The sequence below is a fragment of the Mauremys mutica genome, chromosome 18 (assembly GCF_020497125.1).
Source record: "Mauremys mutica isolate MM-2020 ecotype Southern chromosome 18, ASM2049712v1, whole genome shotgun sequence".
Lineage (NCBI taxonomy): Eukaryota > Metazoa > Chordata > Testudines > Geoemydidae > Mauremys > Mauremys mutica.
The window spans coordinates 26,035,698-26,061,376 of record NC_059089.1 but is presented as its reverse complement, the minus strand read 5'-3'; the positions used below and the strand labels follow the sequence as shown (position 1 = coordinate 26,061,376).

At 38.7% G+C, this 25,679-nt stretch overlaps 1 protein-coding gene across 7 annotated transcripts in view; it reads left to right on the top strand.

Moving 5' to 3' along the window:
• The window catches only part of DENND1A (DENN domain containing 1A), a 363,162-nt gene that overhangs the window by 141,352 nt on the left and 196,131 nt on the right, over positions 1-25,679 (top strand). For all 7 annotated transcript variants that reach the window (XM_044992540.1, XM_044992536.1, XM_044992539.1 and 4 more), the window contains 3 exons: positions 20,033-20,102; positions 21,309-21,389; positions 25,533-25,586. In XM_044992540.1, coding sequence (XP_044848475.1) covers positions 20,033-20,102; positions 21,309-21,389; positions 25,533-25,586 — 205 coding nt within the window. The remainder of the gene's footprint in view (positions 1-20,032; positions 20,103-21,308; positions 21,390-25,532; positions 25,587-25,679) is intronic.

Below are 25,679 nucleotides of genomic sequence, written 5' to 3'. Positions count from 1 at the left end.
TGATTTCAGACCAAACTTAATATTGAATACATTGGTCAGTCCAATGGGCAATAGGTCTGAGTGAGGGAGAGCAGGTTCTTTGGCCATGGAGAAAAGGGGATAATCTGTGTAGGGAAGAAAGAACTGTTCAAAATCTGCCATCCCAACCTCTGATAGATGTAAGACTAGTCTTTGATCCCCAAATGAAATGTGATGGATTTCAACTGATGCCAGATGTCTTAAACTTAGTGGGATCTCTGATTGTCTGGCACATCTAGAGTTCTGTCTTCCAGCATTTCTTTGTAAACTTTTTAACTTTGTTTTAAGAAGAGGGATTCCTTGACAGCTAAACTTCTGGAATCCTTTCTCTGTAAATGAAGGCATCTGTAATGTCAGCTCTGGGGTGATCTCCAGGCTCTCATACTGTCTAACATATCTTACTATTTGATTCAGACCCTGTGCCAAACTGTGTTAACATTTTTTTAGCACCAGTTTTGTCATGTCCAGGAGATTTACTGCCAGTAGCAGCTGTAATTCTTCTCTGTGTAAGTCTGTTTCTGCCCTCTCATTAATTGTCAGCTAGTGCTTCCCCCCCCCCCTCCCCTTTACTACTGGCCAGGTTAAAACACTGTTCAAAGTGTTTCTGTTGGTATCATGTATAATATAATCACTGTTGTGTTTATAATTCCAAGACCATCCAGTTGCACTTGATAAATCTTACATATCATTTGTCAAACACTTTGAGTTCACTTCTGCATCTCCATCTTCTCATCTGATGTGCTCTAAGGGCCCTCCTTTGCCTAACTGCAGCCCTCTATTTTTTTTTTATTATTGATGTCTTTGTACTCCTGATAGTCAGTATTTGGTTGGTAAATGCAAGCAGACTTTTTTCTTCTGTCTGTACCTTTATTAGGTGTTGCAACCTCTTGTCTTTGTTCTCAAACATGCTTGCTTTAGAACTTCCTCCCTTAGTTTTACACTAAGAAATTAAGAGCAGTTGTATAGCTCTGTCCATTGAAAAGGGACAGGAGGCCACATGACTCTGCATGAGTTTATAGGGCCCTCCCACTTAATTTCACATACAGTAGTTGAATATAGTGGAAAATACGAAAAAAAAAAAAAAAGTCCCCCTGTGTTTTGTAAGCTTAATGCCTTAAGTTTCAGAGCTCTCATTCTGAAGTGCTAAATCCAGGCATGAAGATATACATGGAAAGAAACATTTATACTTGCTGGTTCAAAGCACAGTGAGGAACTGCCTGAGCTCCAAAGGAGTCTTAAAAATGAAAAGCTGGAGGCATGAGAACCGGCATGATGAGAACTAAGGGCTCTGTTCATCGCATGGGAGCAGTGGCCTTCTACTTCATGGAAGCTGCAGGGGTTCTACCTGGGAATACTTTTTGCACTTCCCTGAATGGCTCTGCATTAACTTGGCCAGGGTGCAGAAGCTTTCCCTCCTCTATTCTGAGTCTGGGACACAGGGATCTCAGAGAAGAGAGCGCAGGCACTAGGGAGCTCCTCCACCGCTGCCCTCCACAGACTCTGGGTTTTGTTTTTAATTAATCTAGCACTGTCTGGACACACTGGTGAAATAGTCAGTTGGCAAAAGATCTTGAGGTGCTGAGGCAAGGACTTGTGCTAGAAGCTGGAAATCTTTGATCTAAAAAGGGGTGGCTTACTGATCCATCACAAAAAAATGAAGCTGCCTCTCTGAAATCATCCATCATGCACTTTGGTTGACTTTCCTGTTTCAGAAATCACTAAGCCGTACCCATTCAAATTCAGGTTATTAAGAGAAGACATTTCCTTATACTAATTAAGAAATCTAAATTTTACACAGATTCTTGTGTGCATATGATGTATGTAAAGCTCCAGCATTCACCACATAAACAAAGAAATTGTATTTAGTATATCTATATTCAGGTACTGTAGATGTGGATTTGTATACTAAGAAGGTGTGCTCTTCCTACTCAGTTACTTGAGGTGTATAGCTCCAGACTGCTTTTAGAAGCAGGCATATAAGAATGTGTAGTCAATTTGTTTGGAGTGTTTTCCATGAAAATCATAAATAAAATACACTGTTTCTCTGCCAGACATTGAAATGGTTTTGTTTTGTTTTTTGGAGTTTTTTCCCCCCACAGCATGTTCATGCACAAGGCAGGGTGTTTCCTTTTTTGGAAGGGGGGGCGGGGAGAGAAGGCGAGGTGCTGGGTCAAAAAGTACTATACAATATTCCAAACTGTAATGCTGAAATCCCTCTAAATTAGTTTTATTTAGATGAATTCACAGTGCAGCTGCACTGGACTTCTTTTCAAAGTTTTAGAGTGACCACAAAGAATCCCAGAAAGGGTGACAGCTTTGTCAAACTCAAACTTCAGTTTCCATGTGTGATGTCCCAATTAGATGTTAGCACACTAACAAAAGACCCTTGAAATTGTTACCTCTAGCTGCCCTTTCACATTTTAGCTTGACTAAAAAAAAAGTAAAATTGTTACATCATAACTCCCCATTGTTAGTTTTCTAGATTCATGTTGTTAGAGATGTATTCAACTCCATTGAGCTGTTTTTTGTGAGGAGCTTTGCTGCACTGTTTCTAGAGTTAGTGTGGCAGTTTTGGGAAGAGCCATGTTCAGTAGTGATATTTAGTGAATTCTGGATTGTTAGTGCTGATGAAGAGGAGGTTTACTGAAGCTGGTTATATTTTGTCACACTGGGTGGGAAATTAAAATTATTCTCAAGTTGGCACTGAAGTAATTTTCTATGTACAGAGGTGAGTGATGGCCAACTTCTTTAAGTTTATTTGTATTGACATTCAGTTATACAGACTGAAGATGCTACATAAGACAAAGATATATATGAATACCTGTTATGAGCCAAGTTCTTTAAAATCTGGGGTCAAGTCTCCTATTTGACATAGCTTCAGGGATTACAAGCTTAAACTACAGAACGTTAAGTGAAATCTCATGGGATACTGTGATTAAAGTAACTGTGCACTTTAACTGTGCAAGAGATCAATTGGGCATTCATCAAAAGAAAATTAGAACAAAACTGGAGGTAATATTGAGGGGAAAGAAATCCACAAAAGCAAGGGAAGGAATGGATTCAGGTGGCCTCTTTAAAATGAGAGACGCATTGAGCATAGGGCCATTTTTAGAATGAATTAGGCTCTGATGTACAGACAAAACTTGAATCCCTGTATCCCAGAAATCAAGAAATAAAGGCTTATGTTCAAAGAAGGTTGTTGGCTGATTCTGTGGTAGGAAAGCCTGCATCTCATCAACATGCACAGATGTTGCTATGGAGATGTGTGTATGTATTTAAGCTTGCAAGTGTGAGAATGTGTCGATATAATAGACTGAGAGTCTATAACAGTAGAAGAGAGAATAATAATGTATTGAGTTCCACAAAGTATAGGGGAAGACATTAGAACTTACAAATGGCGAGTTGGGAATTTAGTATGCAAGTAATTCCCAAATGATCCAGGCAAAGGATCACATTGTTTTTCAATTTCATTTTGTAAGTGGGAATGCAAGATGCATCAAATATGTTGTTTGACCTGACATTGTAGAAAACTTCATAACCAGCTCACCATTGCAAAGGAAGTAACAGGCATACAAAGGCTCCACTTTCTACTGAAAAACAGGATTATTTTTGAAGGCTCATAGTTAGATCATTTTAAATTCCATTTGCCTAACCTGATATCTACAAGTTCCTAGCCTGGATTATATATATTTTTTAAATGAATCATTTTATGTCTTCAATTGTTGTATTTTATTACATAGGTGGAAAAAGTATTTTGATGGCTCCAAATGTTTGCTTGCTATTTAAAACAACATAGTATTTATTTATATAGAGCCATAGAACTGTAAGGTGACTTACAATCAGATGAAATGACAAGGCCCTTGTCTCTTGCAATTTCCATTCTAATTAGGTGAACCGAAGTAAGCCCAGGTTTGGGGCGGTAGGGGGAAAACTAGCTAGAAAGAGGAATATTATTAAATACTAGGAGAGAACTATTCTGGGGTGTGACTGGAGGGGGCGTAGTTTCATATTTATTGGAAACTTTCTTCTATAAATACAAAAAATCTTAAAATAACGAATCATTAGCAAAATACAGTGTAACTTGATATTTTTAAAATACAGTATTTTAAAATCATTTCCTTGTACATACCTGCTAAGTCTCAAGTCTGGGGCTTTATTATTTCTCCTAAAAGAGCTGGTGGCATCACAAATACCTGAAGGCAGGTAAGGAATGCAGGTTTCTCCTTTGTTTTGAGATCATGTGATGCCATAGCTATTGCAGGTGAAAGAATACACTGAACTCCAGTCTTGGCAGACATATAAACCCTCCCAGATCTCTGTTTGCTTTTAACCATATCTTATTTGTAATTTTAAGGCTACAATTTTTTCTATTAATGATTTAAGATGTTAAACAGTGTTATTGTTCAGAATGGCCGTTGAGGGATGAACATTGTGACTAGCTCTTCGTACAAGAAATGCACACAAGTGAGTCTGATCTCCTGGGATAAAGTACCTTGCCCACTACATAGACCAGAGCTTTGACTCATTGGGCCTTTTGGATCTCAGTTCCTGCAGTCATAAATCACTACCAAGTGCCAGGTCTTCCGCATTTTGAATTAATTCATTAAAGTGGTTTCCAGAGGCCTCTGAACCGAAATACTTATCTAACGTATGTCTACGCTGCAAAAGAAGATCCATAGGAGCCTCTCCGAGCCCAGGTCAGCTGATTTGGACGCATGCTATGGGGCTAAAAATACCAGTGTAGATGTTCAGGTTCGGGCTGGCGGAGGGGGCGGGCCTGAAAGCCCAAGCGCTAGCCCGAGCCTGAACATCTGCACTGCTATTTTTAGCCCTGTAGTATGTGCCTGAGTCAGTTGACCCAGGCTCTGAGACACGCTGCTGAGTGTTTTTTATTTTGTTTGGGTTTTTTGCAGCGTACCCGGTGTGTGATGTTGATATAATCTCAAATTGCCCTGGCCAAGGAAATGCTTGGCCTCATTCGCCTCTCTCTTACACTGGTGTAAGTCAGGACTAACTCCACTGAAGCCAGTGGAGATGCATATATTAATTTGCTCAAAAAGAGACTCTAGCTGGACTGAGCAAAGGACTGGGGATCCAAGAACTCCTGTGTTCTAATCCTGGCTGTGCTGCTCTCTCATGGTATGGTTTTGGGCAAGTCAGATAACCTCACTGTTTGAATTTACCCTGGACTTAACCTTTATTTATGCTTCATAGTGGTGATGAATATTAATATTTGTACTATGCTATCATAATGCAAAGTGCTACAAAATTGTCATAATTATATATTAAAAAGATGCTGCCTGTCTACTACACTATAGATATAATACAGGTTAGAAAAACTACCCATTGATTTCAGAGGAACTTTGGTTTGTTTGATAAATAGCTTCGAAAACTGCCTAAGTTATAAATCTGAATACTTTTGTAGAATGTTTTCTGAGGATGCCACTGGCATGCTGCATTGATACAAAAAACGCAGTGCCAGAGCTGTCAATATTAAAAGCACAAAATTAGATCTGTAAAGGGATGGTAAAATGCTTAAGGACACCTCATTTTAAAGTACCTTTAAAAAAGTAACCATTCCCAATTTTGAGCTACTCTGTTGAGCCCTGGCGTTGCAGGAATTATGCGGGAGTGTTTTGCTGATTTACTGTTAATCTTGCTGTTTTCATTCTTTTTGGTGATTTCATAGAGTTCTAGAGCTTTCAATTTTGACAAAGTATTGAATACTCATGATTGCATAATTCAGTATCACACAAACATTTATTATTTTGGAGTTAGTTGTTCCTTCCCAACAGGTGTTTATTACAGTTAACGGTTAAAAGTCTCTCTTCTGAAATCTGAGTTGGAAGGATTTACCAGGTGACAGTGGTGACTAGAATCCTCTCTTCCATCTGAAGTGTGTTCTTGTGCCCAGTCATTTCACCTGACCTTGGGAGTGCCTGGTACTGGGAAGATAGCCACAGTGATTTAGAAGATCACATGCTTCAGCTCCTGCCTCTCCTCCATTCTAATGAGCACTTAGAATTTCTTTTGATTTTTTTTTAATAGTGGAATCTTCACATTTCACAGGAAAGTATATTATAAAAACCTCCAATTCATTAGCAATGCCTCATAACTGGAAAAGAAACAGCTGCTTTTTGTTGAGGCAAAACAAATCTCTCCTTATGTTTTGGCGCCTTATCTCTTCAGAGGTAGTAAGAGATCATACAAAAATGATTTGCCTTTGTTTCTTACAAAACACTGCAATAACTTAGTGCATTTGCTTATTTGAATTTTTTGGACAATTTCATTTTTCTGAAATGGTTACTTTCCTGTAAGTGGAGGGAGGTCACTATAATACAACTCTCTTCTTGTGATATATAATGCATAATCTGTTGTTTTATACATTCACTGAAAGCAACCCACTGTATGCTGATGGAGATGAAAGTGAAGCTGTGATATATTCATGTAGTTTAAAGTCCAGTAATGTACTGGCAATGAACACTTTGTGCATGCTGTTTTATGTGAAATGAAAGCATTGTGTACTGAAGTCATGCAGCATGGTGCTTAAATCACTTCCCTTAATTAGGGTTTATAAAGAAATAAATTATATCACAGAAAATCTGAAATTATTTACTTTGATGAGTTAATAGAGAGGGCACAAGAATAATGATGAAGTTTGGAATACCTTTCTCCGATATCTTTGCAATATGCCAGTTGATGTTGGCAGATGTAGGCGCTGAAATTTCATTTCTAGAACTTCCTGTGTGAAACAGTCCCTGATGAAATTTTTAACAATTCACTAATCTACATCAAGCTCCATTTTCAGTGTGGTGTCATGGCTCTCTCTCCCTTCTGCTTCCACTTTATACACATGAGTGATCTGTTCATGTGCCTGTCCCAGTCTAAAGACTGGTATAGCCTGAGTCCTAATGTTCCCTTTCCACCTTAAGTCTAGGGGTCAGTCTTCACTTGCCACCTCCAGATTAATTATTCAAGTCTGGTAAATAGTAAGCATTTCTCGATGATAAACAACTTGTCTCCCCTTGGACTCAATATTAATCCCATGCCATATTTAGCCAGAAGGATGAATTCAGTAGTCTCAGAGGGCTGTAGTGCCTCTTCATGAAGCCCCAGAGTAATCCCTTAGAGATATTTGTGCAGTTTTCAGGCTCGGAGACCAGAAATCTTGGAGCTTTTCAATCCAGGTCTACTGTGTGCTCAGTATAGCTGCTGACCCACCAGCCTTGCTGACTTAGTGTATGTGTGTGCGTGCGCGTGCTCGTGTGCGCAGGCACTTGAACTTTATTTGTGACTGGTGGGAGCAGTTGTACTTCATCCCAATAAAAGTTAAGCTCAGCCATTTGTAGAAAGATAAAGTGTTAGCTTCAGTGTGTTTGCCTAATGACAGATTTTAGATTCTTATTACTGTTGCTATCCTTTATGTTATTAGAGCACACTAAATCCTGTAGGTTTAAGTCTTGTCCAATTAGTTAACTAAGAACAATACATAGCATACCTTCAGCCAGTAAGGCATATGGAATTATTTTCAGTTTTTAGCTTGAAAGAGTTATTCATTGAGGAACAGCTTAAAAAAAATGCTGCTGACACATTTATGTTCTGCATCTTTCTTTCCTTTTTGCTTTAATTCGGTCTTTGAAATGAAGTCTCCATTTCAGTCCTAGTGATAAGTCTGAAAAAGTAATCATAAAAAGCATTTCTATTAACCCCCAAAGCAATTGTATATGACAGGCATAATTTTAAAGGTAATTATTAAATATACATATATATTTGAAATACTCTTCTTTCTTGCCAGCACAATGAGTACGTTGGACATTAATGTGCCCAATCTCTAGGGTTATAAAAAGTTCAGTAAACATATTAATTGTGTGTTTATTCAGTAAATGCATTGTATTTCCACAAGTATATATAATTTTGTTTATTTCTCTGTATCACTTGTTATAATTGTAAGGAGATTGTAGATGGCACAAAAGTTGTAGATTTTAAAATCTACATCTCCTGAAATGCATTAGAGAAAGCAACCAGGCATAGCTATCCTATTTCAAACCATTTTGAAAAGGCCTCGGTCTATGCTGTGTTTAAACATCTAAGAGCCATACACTCTGACATCAGCTATATGGGATGGATATATATAATTTTCAGTATACCAGTATTCACTGTTTGTGTATTCTTAAATTCAGTCCCGTGCTAGTTAAGTTCGGTCTACAAGACAACTTGAGGGCAGGAGGTTTCCCCTAAGAGACCATTTTAGTTCTCAAGATGAATATTTGCTTGTTTACTATACTAATAAGGTTTCTTTTCAATACTTTTGTGGAAGTTATCTGGTAGGAGGGAAGAGGCCTGTGGATGCACTTATCTTAATAGCTTCATTGCTGCTGACATCATATAATGCTCATTTTCTCCACAGAAAATTCAATTCAGATCTTTCATAGCTCCTTTCCTCCTTGGAGTGGGGTAGAGGATAGAGGTATTGGAATGAGAGAGTCAAAAATGTGTACCTACCTTTTCCAACAGGCTATAGATAAAAAATTCTCTTGGTTTACCCCCCAAATTATCTTAACATTCTTCCTCTCTGGGGTGCAGTCAGAAAATACGCTCGTAAGTCTGCTACCATGATAAAACAGAGCCGTGTCCCACCACATAAGACACACACATAGAGTAATATGTTCAAAAGATAGGAATTGAAGTTAGCCACAATGCTGCATTTTTATCTGTGTGCCGACTAATGTTGGATGATATCGTCTGCTTAAAATGTGACTGTTTGAAGTGAAACCTGGACTTCTGATCTGAGGTGATTGCTGACTTGCACTCGTACATATTGCTGTTGTACATCTAGGTTACAAAATACTTCTGGATAGTGCAAAAAAAAATTCAATTTTTAGATAGAATTTCTTGTTAAGCACATATGTGCTACATGCAACCGTTGCTGGGTGATGGTAGTTTTTTAGTTTGTTTGGGTATTTTTGGCTGGGTACGCTGTAGTTTACATTTGTTTCTACAAACAGATTTGAACCTGCATCTTTGCTGTTGCCTGGATGATTTTGCATGGCATTATTGTCTTTCCACTAGTGTTCTTTAAACATAAAACATATTTCTGTTAAAAGCTGCAGTACAATGAAGTTGTCTTATAAGGTTCTGACTAACCCTAATCATTATGAGACATGTAACTAATGGTGTTTTGTATTTTCAAGGAGTGCACTAAAAAGGTGATGACATATGAGTTACTGAATAAGGTACTGTGCAATGTGTACAGCAGAGTTTGTGCAGACCTTATATAGTGTAAAAAGCAGTTTTTCTGCTTATTTTGTATGTAAATAAGCATACTTCCTTCAGACTGGCCTGTCTCCAGCTATGTGGCTGGGTTTCATGCAGAGATATTTCTGTGGAAGAGAAAAGCAAAGGCGGGCGGGGTAGGGGTGGAGGGACGAGCATCTCCCTCCTAGACTGGAGAGAGTCTAGTTTGATTTTGGTGATTTGTGGAAAGTATTGTCATTTAAAAATATGAGGGACATCTTGGTGAGAGAACTGTAAACAGATACAGAATGTAGCCCTGGAATAAAACAATGTCAGATTCAGCAGCATCATTTCCTTAGAACTTATTTTGTTTATCTTCCAGTAACGTTCTGATTTATGCTTACTGGAGTCTTTGAACTTCAACTGTCTTGAACAATCTCTAGTCTATTACTTATTTTAATGTTGCTTGAAACAGGGTTGCTTTTTGCTGTGGTGCTCTGGGCAATTTCACTGCAGAGCGCTTCCCTTCCTTTGTTTAACCTGTGACCTGTGAAAACAAGAGTTAATCAGAAGTTCTAAGGTAGCTAAGAGGAAGGGGAAGTGTTCGGTTACAAATTAAATATGAGCAAGTCATAAGCCATAAATCCTCAATAGTGCTACCAGTTGTGCTACTTAAGTCACATGTGGTACAGAGTGTTTTGGTTATAAATTCAACCTCTGTGTCCATAGGTTTTTTGTTTGATTATTTTTTAAGGATATGTAGCACGGTGGCTTTCTCTAAGACAAAATCCACATCTTATGCTTTCAGCTGGCATTTGAAAGCACATCATCTACTTTTTTCTCTCTTTTTGGTGGTGATTTTTTGCTTCTTAAGTATATTGTCACTACTCAGTGAATGGAGGCAGACAGCATTGTTTTCCTCAGAGAAGTAAACTTATGGAATAAGTCACCAGGTAAAACTATAGAAGCAAATAGGATAAAGGAGTTTAAGGCAGTTGGACACTTAGCGTGAAAGAAAAGGTTTCAATGGTATAGTGACAGAGAGCGAAGTGAGAGCTGAAATGAACTTCCAGGAAACATTCTTAACATTTTTGTTTACTATGACTGTGAAGTGACCACAGCTTTGTCACACCTTCAAAACTAAGTAGCCTCTAAGTTTAAAAGAAAATTGTATCAAAGAGCAGCTAATTACCCAGTGTTTTATACAAAAAATGTACAACTATTCATTGAGAATTGGCTTGATATTATTCTAATGATACCTTTTAATTCCAGTTGTTAGGATTGGACTGGAAATTTTTATATCAGTTCTTAAAGATTAAAAAAGCAAGAAGGCCATATCATGAGACTCAAGTGAAAGGTTTGATCCTGGAGGTTTTTTGACCCACCATTTCCTCCCAGTGGCTACAGGAAGTGCTGTCTGGCCTATCTTTAAAGTATGTGTGCATATGCTTATCTATATCTAATATAGAACGTAAAATAGGATGGTGTAAAATTCTAATCCTGTGACCTTGAATGGTCACAGTACTCACAAGCAAACCACCTGGGAGTTTTGCAGGTCTTCCCAATGAAATGTCATTTAAACCTCTATTCTATAATGTGCCATCATTTATTCTGGGTGTGCCACACATTTTACAAAGAGGATGTTTTACAAATTCATAGCAACAACCAGTCTCTGGGCATTCTTAAATGATTACAGTTACATCTCCCTCTCCTGCATATGTGATGTAAACTGCACCACCACATGATCTGTCTCCTTCCACAGTAGGGATGGTCCTTGCAGAGTATTTTGAATCTCAAATAGTCCTTACAGTGTATGTAGAGCGCATAACATTTATTGGGGTTACTTTTTATATTCTTCCACTTGTAAAGCTAAGCTCCCATAGTGCCATGAATCCAACAACAAAAACCTATGAAGAGGGGAAAAAATTAACAGTAATGCATTTAAAGAAGCCTAAAAACACCAAGGTGCTACTGCAATTCAAATTATATTAAAAAAAATTGTGATGTCCTGTCCCTTTAAATGCTTGAGCACTCCCCGTTCCCCAATGCAAAGCCTCACTTTCATGTGGCTCTCAGTTTTGCAGCTAAAATAATAAAGTGGGCAGGATAGTTGTGTTTCTGTCTGCTCCCTCTGTGACTGTGTTTATCTCCTGTGCTGGGTCCAGAAATATAACATTGGTGACACAGGATTTATATTCCATTTGTGTCCAGTGCTTGCATTGCAAGAAGAAGAAAAAAAGTAAGTCAATGCTATGCGAAAGGGGACAAAGCTCATCTAGAAGCACAGATTTGCTCCTGGGACAGTGGGAACCAGCCAGCTAGAGAGGGAAAAGTAGGCAAAGAAAGATGGAACAAAGGATAAGAGTTCTGCGATTACTGCCAAATGGTTCAAACAGAGCAATGAAGTGGAAGCAAGCAAGCATCTTCGGTGACCACATGCAAGCAGGCGGGCAGGCAAACACTTAGCCTGCACTGAGGATCTTTAGCTAGGAGAGGGAGCCCAAGTGCAGCCAAAGGCAGAATTCTGCATTTTGCAGTGTAAGCACACAGCCAGCAGAGCGTGATCCAGTGCATATAGTATAGTTTCCTTTTAAAAAAAAAAAAAGGGGGGGAAAGAGATAATTTCCCTATGGGAGAGACGTCTAGGAGGCAAATAGCGCAAAGCTCTCAGCGTTATTTTCAGAATTTGGAAGTTTCATACCTATCTGTATTTCTGGACATTCTACCTTGCTTACATTTCAGTTTTTGGGCCAAAAGATGGAATTCCATCATTAGTTGCTCCTCGTATTCAATGATGGGCATTGCTACTTCAATTTTGCAAAGGGACTCAGTGCAACAATTCTGATGGACTGTTATGCCTCCCATGCTCAAGCTCTTGTCAGCCCAAAGGAACAGCAGATGACGTGTTCTATCTCATTTTGATTGATAGGTTACCCATCACTCGCACAGACATCAACAAAGAAATGGCTGTGGATGATGTGCTTTCTCTTGTGAAGGGAATAGTGCTATAAGTTACAGTGTTGGATCATAAGAATCCTCAGTTTACACAATTCATGTCACATCAACATGAATTATCTGAATCATGGTTGCATCTTATGGGGAATGTGAGTGATCATTATGAAATCCCGGCAAATTCAGGTTTTGGAAGCCCTTCACGCAGGTCATTTCGGTATTGTAGGGATGAAGCCATAGACCAGAGTTAGGTCTTGTGGCCAGGGATCGACAAAGATTTTGAGAGGAAGGCGAAGTTCTGTACTACGTGTCAGCACATTCAGCATGATCCTGGTTAAGCACAATCCCTGCCTGTTTGTTGTAGCCTGAGTCTCCTTGGCCATGTATTCATGTGGACTTTGCTGGACCTTTAGAAGGTTATATGGTTTTGGTCATAGTCAACACCCATTTGAAATGGCCAGAAGTTTTCAGAATAACTTTTACTATAGCTGCCAAGACAATTGGACATTATCGTACCTTATTTAGCCAATTTGGTTTACTGTTACAGTTAGTGAGCGACAATGGACCTCAATTTCATTGTGAAAAATGTCAGAGGTTCTTAACTTCAAATGGAATTCAGCACATCTGCTCTGCTTCATACCATCCTGCTATATAACTAGATTAGTGAAATGCTTTGTACAAACACTTAAAACATGCCTTAAGAGCTAATAAGTCTATTTGGAGTCATCAGCAGAAATTGGACAATATCTTGCTTACCTACAGGAACATACCACACACTACTACCCAGAAGTCACCTGCAACTCTTTTCTTGAAGAGATCTTTGCTTACCTGTTGGGACCTGCTAGGTCCTGATATTGCCTCACATGTCACCAAATCCAAAGCTATGCAGATTGATCAATGTGAGACTTGTCATTGTTCTTTTCAAGTAGGAGACTTAGGCCTGGTCTATACTGGGGAATTTGGTCGGTATAACTATGTTGGTCTGGGGTGTGAAAAATTCACACCCTTGAACGATGTAGATAAACTGACCTAACCCCAGCTATAGACAGTGCTAGGTCAACTAGCTACCACCTCTTGGGGAGATGGATTATCTATGCTGACAGGAGAAGCCTTCCCATCAGTTTAGGTAGTGTTTTCACTGAAGCAGTACAGTGGCAGCAGTGGAGTTGCACCATTGCAGCGTTTTAAGTGTAGACAAGCCCTCAGTGTGGATTTGCAACTATGGTTGTGGAGTGAAATGCACGGGACCTGTTTAGTTCAGGATAAAACTCTCCAACAGTATTTTATGGAAACAACAGATGCACCAGTTGCAGCCTTGACAAGCACTGGAGTATGGATGGGGATGACCAGGAGGACTTTTTGTTCCTCCAGTTGAACCTCCTTCCATTACAACTGTTAATTTCAGTGGCTTGTTGGGAGAAACTTTGCTACCAGATCCAGTTGATTCCGTACCAGAGCCAATTGGTTCCTTCCCACTTACAGTTCCCGTTTGGAATGCTGCCTCTCCATCATTACCACATTATCCCAAGAGAGAGAGAAAACCAGGTGTGCTCTTGAACTTTTGAATTGCAATAGATTATTCAGCCCTGGAATAGCAATTTATGAGTCTGTGGTTGTCCACCCGCAATTTATAGGTTATATAGTGTTATTGTTAGCCACGTACATGATAATGTATGTGTGTTTGGAAAGATTTTTAAAGTAGGGCAGAGGACTGTAATGTCCTGTCCCTTTAAATGTTTGGGCACTCTCCCCTCCCCAGTGCAAAGGTTCACTTTCATGTTAGTTTCAGTTTTTGCAGCTAGAACTAAAAAGCAATCACAGCAGACAGCTGTGTTTCTGTCAGCTCCCTCTGTGACTGTCTATCTCCTTTTCTGCTGCATCCAGAATATAACACAAATAGCATTTTTGTGCATAAAAATGATACAGGGAATTTCCAGAACTAGATGAAGGTTTCATATGCCCCATTGGAAAGCTGGACATCTTCTATCCCAATTGAGATAAAGTTTCCTTTTTTAGCCTTGAAGGGTCATGAGATGTTGGACCTTAAACTTCTCACTGTTGAACCTCACACATGAACCTCACACCAGTGTGTTTTTGGGGACAGAAGGAGAAGCGAAATTCCCCATTTGGGAGGAAGAAGTAAAAATGTTATGGAATATTAAATGTTAGGGTGGCAGTACTCAGAGAAAAATCCCTAATGGAAACGGGCAGAGGTGGTGCTGATGGAGATGGCTTACTGGGCAGAGTACAGGAGAGGCATTCAAAGGTGCATAATCAGATTGTTTCTCTGACCTGGCTTTACAGTCCATAACATCACTCTGTCTGTGTGCATCCATAGAGAACACGTCACTTTGTTTTTGTGTGTGTATAGACATGCATACCATTTAATTTCTTCTGATTTTTTTTTCCAAGGCACCCATCCATTGCTCTGGGTGTTTTAAAATACACAATATAAAAATTATAATTGGAATGAACTGCTTCTGACACTCACTAGATTTGCTGCTCACAATAATACTCAACTTGTATGTAAACAACTATCAGCCCATATCCTTAGTCCTATTCCCCTCCTCATTCTCCCAAAAGGAAAACAGTTGAGCTTTACAGTGCGTCTGAAAGGTTTGCAAATTTGGGTAATGACTAATGTATTTTATGGAGAGCGATGTAAAAACTTTAGAAATAGGCTTATATGTGAAAATCTCTCTAAATAAATACATCTGTCAATTGAAGGAAAATCCCAAAGGTGCTGCTATGTCTTCCTTTAAACTATTCAGGAAGAAGGAGGATGATCCAGTAATTAGGGCACTAACATGGGAATCTGGAGGCTTGGGTTCAGTTGTGTGCTCAGCTAGACTTCCTTCGTGACCTTGTGCATGTCTCTTCACCTCTCTGTGCCCCAGTTCGCCATCTGTAATGTAGGATAATAGCACTTCCCTACCTCACAGGATTACCATGAGGATAAACATATTAAAGCTGTGAAGTGCTCAGTTTATAGAATTTAAGGCCAGAAGGGACCATCAGATCATCTAGTACAGGGGTAGGCAACCTATGGCACACTGCCCAGATCTTGGCCACCGGTCCGGGGGGGCTCTTAAATATTCTTCTTAAATATTTTAAAAACTTTATTTACTTTACATACAACAATAGTTTAGTTATATATTAAAGACTTATAGAAAGAGACCTTCTAAAAGCGTTAAAATGTATTACTGGCACGCAAACCCTTAAATTAGAATGAATAAATGAAGACTCGGCACACTACTTCTGAAAGGTTGTCGACCCCTGATCTAGTATGACCTTTTGTGTATCACAGGCCACCAACACCACCCAGCACCCGCATCCTAAGCCCAACAACCAAAATTAGATAAAAGCTTTACAGCCCATGGGAGATTATACTACTGTATTATGTACCACAGGCAGAGAATAGGAGGGACTGAGATGCACCAGTGCCCAAGGTCCCTACAAGGGAAATGATTAAGTGTGATATACCCAGATAAAGCTGGCAAGTGACCCGCACCCTCATGCTGCAGAGTGAGGTGAAAACCCCCAAAGATCACTTCCAATCTGATCTGGAGAAAAATTCCTTCCTGACACCACCTACAGTGATCATAGTTAAACCCTGAGCGTGACAGTAAGAACCAGCCAGCCAAGCACCTGAGAGAGAGAGATCTAGGAGAACCTAAGAGACACTACATTTGCAGTTTTTTCAAATATTATGTAGTAAAAGATTGGCAATTACTGTGTTGATAAAATTAAACATTACCAACACACTGCACTAGGCAGCCACAGCAATTTAAATATGTAGTTAAATGTTATGAATGGCAGAGAATTCTCGGGTCTGTAAAAGGGACTTTGTAGGTAGCATTTCCAATAAATTGCTGAAAGACACACTCATCCTCTGAGGGTAACACAGAAAATATAAGGGAATTACATTAGATTTTCTGTGGAGGTGCCATTACTCCAAGGGCATTATGTTACCAGTACTGCCTCTTACATTGTATCAGTGATAACAGAGAAGGCGATCAGTCCTTTCTTGGTGAGAAATCTCCCTCAGTCACACACATAATTTGAGATTAAAGAAGAAATCTAATCTTCTCCAAGTCACAGTTATTATACAGTTATTGAGAAAAATAACCTTGTTTCCCAAACTGAGAAGCTGGAAATGTACATTTTTGTATTAGTGGGAGACAGTTGTTGGGAAGTTAACTGCTAAAGCTAATGTTGAATTATGTAATGATTTTAATTGCAGTTAATATACGAGGCTAATAGGCAGTCAAGCATGTGAGAGAAATGTGCTGCTGTCACACATCGAAATCTTCTCTCCCTGCCCTACTCATATATAATATATCTGCAGATCCATAGTATGGTTGTGTTTAAGGAAGATGCTCTTGGCTGTGTGCAAATGTTGTTTCTTTTCTTATACCATTGCTCTTACTACTTAACTTTATTACTGTCAGGTAGAATCATCTCTGATTCCTACCCAAACCCTTACCCTTTTAAGGAAAAGCACCCCCCACCCCCGCCCATCCCAGTTATCTGAACACCAGTCAGGCAAATTTTGCCTTTCTAAAAGCAAAATACAGGGAGTGGAAAAAGCCTGTAGAAATTTCCTTTCCTTCCCTGCAGGTCTGCCTGGTACACTGAAGCAAGACTGTGTCTCAAGACAACTGCTGTAGGCTAGAAGCCTGCTGCATTTATACCCAGATGAAAGCGGCAATGCAGAGTCTCATGGGGATTCTCCACGGGCTACATAAAGCTTGGTTAGAAAGCAAGGAGTCAGGCCGTGACAGCTTAGCAAACGGAGCACAGGTCCCCAAAGGCATTCTCTTGTATGCTTAATACTGTACCTTATAGAAAACCGTAGTCTAAACATCTAGACCTTTTATAGATGTGTTGGTTTGGCAAAGTCATTCTATGTTGGCTGTAATTCTGTTTGCTAAAAAAATCTCCTGTTTGAAACAGCACCGTTTCTGATTTCTGGATATTTTTGTATCATTCTTTCACTCACTCCCCACCCCCTCCCTGCAAGATTCTTATATATCTCCCTAGTAGCCATGGGTGCCTGACATTCTTGTAATGTTGCCAGCTTTGTAGTATGAAACATGAATGCGTTTCATCATCACCCAAATTGGAGATGCTAATTTTCAAACTGTAACGTTGTTTAAAACCATAAAATACTGAACTAGATCAATTACACTGAGGTGTGAATATTACTTGAGAGAGACAGGACAAAATAGGAGTAGAAAGTGACAGGCCAGGATAATAACCATGTCCAAGAAGAGAGATGAATGAGCAGTAAGGATAAATAGGGAGTAAGCAAGTGTAATAGAAATGGTAGCATGCCTCCCCTCACCCGGAACTGTGTGCAGAATGACCGTCAGTTCAGACAGTTTAGCAATGTGTGAATATAAATATTTATCTGCACTTTTTTGTCTACAGAAACTATTTACTAGCTGCTGACTGACAGAGTTAAAATGGAATTTGGATCCAATATCCTTGCAGGCAACTGAATAAAACCTATAGAGTTTGCATGTTTGGCTTAATGAAGCAATACAGGAAACTCTGTTGGCTCTGTAGCAAGATAAGGTTCAGCTGTGAACTCTGGCCTCCCAACAGGGGAAAACAGTGGCTCTTTGAAGAGGCATACAACCCGACTTTGGTTTCAAAACCTCAACACTGCCATCACTAGATAAGCATCAGTCAGTGCAAAAAGATGCATGGAAACTATGCTGTCACAGCCAGCCTCAAACTCTGTACCAAAAGGAGTCAAACTAGAAATCTGCTGGTATTCAAAAGGACTACCTTGTAGCAAACAATTATTAAACCATTAAATGTCTCATACTGAGGAGATTGGTTAGGTTCTATTTATCAAGCATTGAGTGAAGTTGCAACCCAGTCAAAATTAGAAATTGAAATCTCTCCCATTTACTACTTATATGCTATTGACAGAAATCTAGTTTAAAACAAAAATAAAACTTCTAAAATATTATAATTTTGATTTTTGTAAATGGCATTTTCAGCTAAGGATCCCTGCCTGATTAAGTCTAATTCAGTATGTCTTCCTTGAAGTAGGTTTTCTTTTTCATATTGTTAGCTTTAAAAAAACAAAACAAAAAAAATCTTAAACCCTTCTTTCAAAAAATATTTTGTAATGCTTGTATGGGTTTGTTTACCAAGTTCTTGTTAATCTCTGAGCAGGAGTCTTCCTCTGAAAGGATTTCTTGTTACTATTATAATGGCTTTTAACTCTGCTGAGGTTTATTTAACTAAATGGGAAGAGAGAAACTTATCTGTCTAATCCCTCTTGAATGTTTACATTGTGATGCCAAACTAAACGTTATTTAAAGTGGTAATTCTCTCTCTGTGCAATAGTCAATATGTGGTTCCCAGACTCACTTGAAACATATTAACATAAGCGATAGTGCTGTCATATAACGTGAAAAGCTAAGTTGCTTATCAGTATATTTTGATAAGCTACTTAAATTTTACAGTAGCATTTGCTGGCTTCAAACAAATGTTAATGATGGAGTGCTGTTCACTTTATCTGTCACGTATATTGCTTCTCACTTCATTTATTACTACAAGCTGTACAGTTAGTAACCATAGGGGCTCTGATTTCTTTACAGTTGGCAGGATGTAGTCATATTGTGTAAAGGCTTTAAATCTTGTCCAACTATATCAAAAATATACTTTATTTGCTTCACAAGGCATCTGTGATTAACAGAGAAATCACTTTATGCTTCGTACTCCTAGCTTGCCTGTTCGCTATAGTTTAGGGGAAATTCCTTGCAGAGATTTAAAAAATAAATACAATCAAAGACCCTTGCCATGCAAGTATGGTATAAAATCTAAGCAAAGCTTCCTACAGCACAGACTAGTGTCTTAGCTGTCTGTCCTTGTTTATGTGCAGTAGAAAGGTCCCTAGAAGGCATAGCAGTACTAAATAGACATACAATGTGAAAAAGCAGATACATAATTTTTAGCATGTTCACGCCTTTCAAAGTTGACTCTTTGTTACTGATTATTGTAAAGAACTGATATAGTATAAATGAGACAAATTTGCATTCAGGGTAAGAAGTATACTTGGTCTAACTACAACTTGAATAAATGGAATTTTATAGATGCTGGGTAAGAGAGTATACCCGTCAATCTGGAGATTCATTTTAAAAAGAAATATTTTTTAAAGGATATGCAAATAATTTTATGGTAATAAAAAAACAAGGTCAGGATCCAATTACAGAACAGCCACCCTTTTCTACCCTTTTTAGGGCCCCAACAGCTGCACTGAAGGTCACTAATTAAGTATGCACTATGGGAAAACTTTGTATAATTAAAAAAGTGTCCAACAATATGTGCACTTGTAAACAATTCCAGAATGTTACCAATAGCTGCATAGACAGTTATGACTTCTGTATGAGCATCCCTTTGTTGCATGTACAGTGAAATGAGTTTGGAAATGGTGGCCTTTGTTCTTATGAATTTCCAACAGTGACTTCTTGGATTCTTAGACCTACTTTCACCCATTGCTGCCTGTTATGGTGGTGCCATGCTGTGGCCAGAAGCTCCGGGAGTGATTATTGGAAGCTCTGCAATCAAAGGAAGGGGATCAGTGGCCAATACATGCTGCAGTGCCATGGCCTGCCCTCCTGGCCACACCCACTACAGGAGTGAGAACTAGCACACCTTCCTGCCAGCCACTTATCAGTGTGTCAGCTCAGATGGTGTGGCTTTTGTTAACGATGCATCAACTGTGTATAGCAAAACTTGCCAATCTAGAATTACATGATGATATTTTCAAGTAACTTAGTTGTGCTTTTTCCTTTTTGTTTTTTAGTTATCTCCCATGGTTTGAAGTCTTTTATAAGCTGCTCAACATCTTGGCAGATTATACAGCAAAAGGACAGGTACTTTTCGGAACTCTCTCATTTTCCAAACATTACACGTACTAGATAGGGTGACAACTAACCATATAGGCAATACTCTCATAAGAGAATACCCATTTGAATTGTCGATCTGTACCATACAGTCCTATAGAATCAGCTTTATGATCTACTTAGCTACTCTCCTAAAAAGGGCTTTGAGAAATGCAAACACATTTTAGGTTAAGTTTGGTATCCAAGAAAGAGTCATTGGCGAGAGCCAGGTATAGTTTAGTTATGCAAGTACCATGAAAGTTCCTCCAGCATTCTGTTAATGTACCTTAATCATGGCCATAGCATCCCTGCAGTTCTGGTATTGGGCCTCCTGGAAGACAAACTAACTGTGCTTCTTTGAGTGTTGGACCAATGTCTTCTCTAAACCTACTTACGTGGTGACCCGATACAGATTTGAAACCAGGTCTGCTGAGGCAAAAGGCCTTTTTCCTGTTGCTCATCCTATCTGTCTTACCAATGTTGAAGACATAGATTTTTACACTTAAAATTGAGATGGTGGTGTGGAATTCAAGCATGCTTTTTGATATTTCATTCAAAATATGAACTGAAAATATTAAGGGTCAGTTCTAGGACTATAAATGAAAGTTGGTGGTGCATGGAGATTATGCATACTGTAGAAAACTTTAGACGTATGTATCATGTATGTTTCAGATATGATAGGCTATTGCAGTACAGTTATAATCTGACTGGTTGTTATATGTTACTGCCTTGATTCCCTTACCATTTCTCCAATAATAGTCGTATTTTGCATTTTATCACACTTGTACAAATTAGAAGATGAAGGCGCGCTTGCCTTTTTATAATGATGTCTTCAGCTGAAAGCAGTTTCTGTTATGAAATAGTTGCTATGGAAGCTGGCCCTCCCTGGGATGAGATCATAGTCATGCATAGGATGGTGCCCTGATAGATTTCTTGAAAGATTTAAAAACATAGAAACCTACATGTGGGAAGATGTATTTTGTTTTTAAAATCAGCATTTTATAATGCCAGGATATTTGCATAGAAAATGGTGTCATTTCCTTTGAGTCTGCAGTATAAATCCTTTTGGCATCTGTTCCTTACATTTGCAAGTGATCTAGCCTCAGAGCACCCATATACTTACATCTCAGTGCCTGGCATGAGATGACAATTTATTGCTTAGTGTTCCTTTACTAAGCAGGTACCTTTTTATTTCAGGACAGTCAGAGGAATGAACTCCTAGAAACACTTCATAAACTTCCCATCCCTGACCCAGGAACACCTGTTAATCTCAGTGTGGTAAGTGAGGGAAACTAGCAGCAAACTAAGGAGACACATTTTCATTATGTAACATTGTAAGAGAAAAACATCAAAACAGCACTTTCTTCTTTTTGAGTCTTGTAGCAGATGATATTGTTTTCCCTCAGGGACAGGGAGCTGTGCACGCCCCCTTTCCTGTTAAAGCCCTGAAGAGACTCTCCATTTCCCTAGTGTTAACCCTGAAAAGAGTCCCCATCCTTTGATCTGCAGAGGACTGGGTGGGATTCTGTATGGACACTTGTGCGCATTGCTCCTAATCAGCTAGAGGGGTCACTGCTGAGCAACACAACACTCCTCTCATTGGGGTTCATGATCCTACCTCTGCAGCACTCCCAGCCCCTGCTGGCCTGCATTAGGAACAAGACTGAGAAGCAAACTCAAGAGTCCCCTACCTGACAGAGCAACACTCTGAGCACTAACACTTTGGTGCATGTGATTTCAGTGTGTGTGTGTCGTCCCCCTTCCCTCCACCCACCCACCCATACAATAGTTATTCCTCCTCACACTTGCATTGAGGTTATATTCTGTGACAGTTTTAGTGAAAAACTAGTGGAAGAACTTACATTTGGATGGGTTGGTGGGGCTTTAAGGGAAAGATTTATCTTTGTTTTCTTCCAGTTGATGTTTGCGAATCAACCTTGTGTTCTGGGCAACAATTGCTAAATCTGAAAAAGCCAGAGAAAAATACTCAACAACACATGTTGCTTTGTGTGCTGCTTAGTCTTTTAGAATTCACGTTTAGAGCTGCTGATGTACAGCTACAGCTCTGCTTTTCTGTCTGCCTCTTTCATTTCCCTTTTTCCCCCTCCTTTTAAAACTAACTGCTGGCTACAAACAGCTTACTCTCATCACTTCACCCTGTAATGTCAGTCGACAGGTAGCAGTTGTTTGGCCTAGCTAGGTCACCAGCTGGCACTGGAGATGACCCAGTCCTATCAAGGAAAGCTATTGTATGAACAGCATGTCTGCCTGACCTAGAGGACAAGCTGTCTCAGAGACAGGATGATCTGTTGGGATATTTCAGTTGTTTCATACCAGTGGTTTCAAGGAATGCTGTTGGTCTCCCCTTGCCTCAAACATTTCATGAGCATTGGAGCAGGAAAGAATATCAAAGGACAGCTGAGGGACTACTTTTGTTTTGGGCTATTTAAGCATTTTAGTTTAGCTGTTTACAAGTTGATGGATCTGTAAGAGCTTGTGGAGTTTTTTCCTATTCATTGTGTAGTCTCAATATTCCATTTCCTCTTTGTTCCTTTTCAATTCAAATTAAACTAGTGACACATTGGGAAGCTAAAGTATGCATTGCATACCTGTTTTATCTGTAGTCAGTGTAGCTGTTTTAACTGCTAGATACTTCAGCCCATAAATTGTTCATGAAGTATGGAATGTATGATAAACACTATATACAATAGAACTGTGTGACCTGTGGAAACATTACAAGAGCACAACAGTCCCCAAAAAACTTAAACACAAAATAAAGTGCCAGTCTTATAACAAATTATAAAATTCAAAATAATATAAAATATATACAATATTAACTTACAAACAAAAATACTGAGTGTCTCTACCCACCCTCACCTCCCAAAATAAGAACTGCAGAAATGTCTAGCATTATCAAAATAGCTAATAATAAAACAAAAATAGTTTCCTGGAATGTAAAGCAAGTAAATCACTCCATTAAGCAATTCACAAATTGCAGTGGTGTGAAGCATCATGAAACTAGGAAACCAACATAAAAACTAGACAGTTTTTTCAAATAGCTTCAAATAAAAAGGTGTACACAAAATAGCTTTCCAGTTAAATTACTCAAACAGCATTACTTTCTTTAACACATCAAGGATTAAGTAAACTGATCATAAAACAGGATAGCGAATTGTGCGTTTTGGTATTTGAAAGCCATGAATGTAAAATACATGGGCCTTGATCCTGCAGAGACTTATAGATGTACTTAATTTTGCACATCATGAGTAGTCCAGTTGAAGTTAAAGTATGCACATGGCTTAGCAGTACTGGGGCCTTGAACATTAATGTAAAACCCTCCCAGAGGGAATCCATCTGATTCCTCCAGCCAGTGCCTTTCTCCTAGAACCGGAAACCCCGCTATTGTGTGTTAATTATTCTAAATCCAGGCACACTACACAAATAGAACCAGATTTGTCAAAGTTGATTAAATATCCTACAAATAGTCATATAAATATGATAAACATGGAAATCCTCTTCTAATGAATCAGTGTACTAGATACATTTAAAAAATAGTGTTAGAGGTATGCCAATCGTAAAGAAACCCGCATATATTTGGAAACCTTTATCAGATTAAATATAAGACTGATCTAGGCACCAGCAGAAGCATAACTACTTTATGAAGGTGTGCTAGAAGAAAATATTTCAGAATGTTTTTTTTAACTTGTAAACTCTGCATTGAATCTCATACTCATTGGTGACATGGCCCTCTGTATATGGCAACATTAGCAATTGATGTAACTTTTTTTACTTATTCCAGCCTCCTCTTACTTCTATGGGTTGATTTCAAACATTTTGGTAATAGAGAATGGATTCCCATTTGTTGCCATCCTCCAAACCGTAGTGGAACCATTTATTGCACCTGAAAGAGATAATTTGTTCAGCTTTGTTTCTTTGTGCTGCACAATCATTTAATCATTGAACACGTTTAAAAAAAAATTAAGTCCCATTGATGTTTGTTTGCAGTGGCCAAGTTCTGTAGTTAGATAATACTGTTAATTAATTTTATTGCGCATAGTCTGTACAATCAGTTATTGTATCGGTCACATACAATCACTGAAACTTGATGCATCTTGACAGTGAGGGCTTTTCTGTATTGTATGTTTACAAATGTGGGAATGGCATTATACGTTTATAAGGGGTTCTTCTCCCATAAGTCATCTTTTTAACACTGCAACTCTCTAGCTCTGTATTTATTTTTGGGCTAGTTTTTGATATAACCAATGAATGGATGTTTATCTGCTCATTATGCATGTCTTAACTATGACCAGCTGGACTTGAAGCAACAGCATCTGCTATGGACGAAATTTGCCATATGCAAACTTGGTAGTTTGCCTGTCTGGTGTGGTAGATCAGGGCATCTAAAGGAGGAGGTACTTGGCAGGTGGAGCATTTTTGGTGCAGATTTTTGACACCATCTATTGTGAACATTCCAAACCATATAGCAATGCAAATGTGCATTGCGCAAGACTGCTCCATGTTACTATTAGCCATGGGATTCAAGAGACAATAACTGGGAGAATAGTTAATAAATTATATATCTTAAGTTAGAAGAAAATCCTATTCCCAAAAGTTCTGTTTGCTTTCTTAAATGGTGGTGCTTTTTTAATTTCACAGTATATATTTCCCTAGAGGAACTCTCATTTATTCTGCCAGGTGATATAATTTTGCAGAGCTTCAATCATTCTCTAGCAGTCATCAGGAACACTCTTAAGGTACCACTGGAGAATCCTATAATATATAAAAGGAGATATGTCAAGGAGATCAAGAGCAACCATTGTTATTGCATCAGAACTCTTTGTATTTCCTACAGCGATTGGGGAAGGTAATTATGAGAGTTCTCTAGTTTAAGACAAAGGATAAATTACCAGTCAGTTTCATTCTCTGAAAGTAGGCGCCCTTTTTAGATTCAGCTCCATCTCTTTTGTTGCCTAAACAGTGAAACAGATTAATATTGTACTACCTTAGGCCAAAAAGGAGCTGGCTGTTGTATGTTCTGTACTCAGACATGGATCTTGCAGTGGGCTGAGGAAAGATGGTCTGAAGTACAGAAAGCTTTGGAGTTCTTCTGACATAGGTCATAAATAATGTGAGGCTATGTGTATTAATACTTCTGAAGTACAAGAATTACGTGCAATTTATCCTTTTAAAGATATTTGATACTTTGTGACTCAACATTTGTTATAGTATTTTTTTTAACCTTGAGAAAAAAATCTAAATTTTGAAATCAATGGCAAAATAATCTCATTGGTAATTGATAGAAAAAGTTGTTATATATCAGTTTCCTTTTGCAGTTATGGGCTAGACACATTCCTGATTCCAAGCAATATTTTGTATTTCTTTTACCTATGCAAAAATAATTGTTTGTTTTTTCCTTTCCAGCATTCTTACTTTAGTGTGCCTGACATCACAGAGCTTCCCAGTATCCCTGAAAATGTGAGTAGCATAGAGGATTATACATTTTATGGTTTGTTTTCCTTTTAATTTCAAGAACAGCAAGACAAAAAACTACCCTCACTTAAAGCTAAT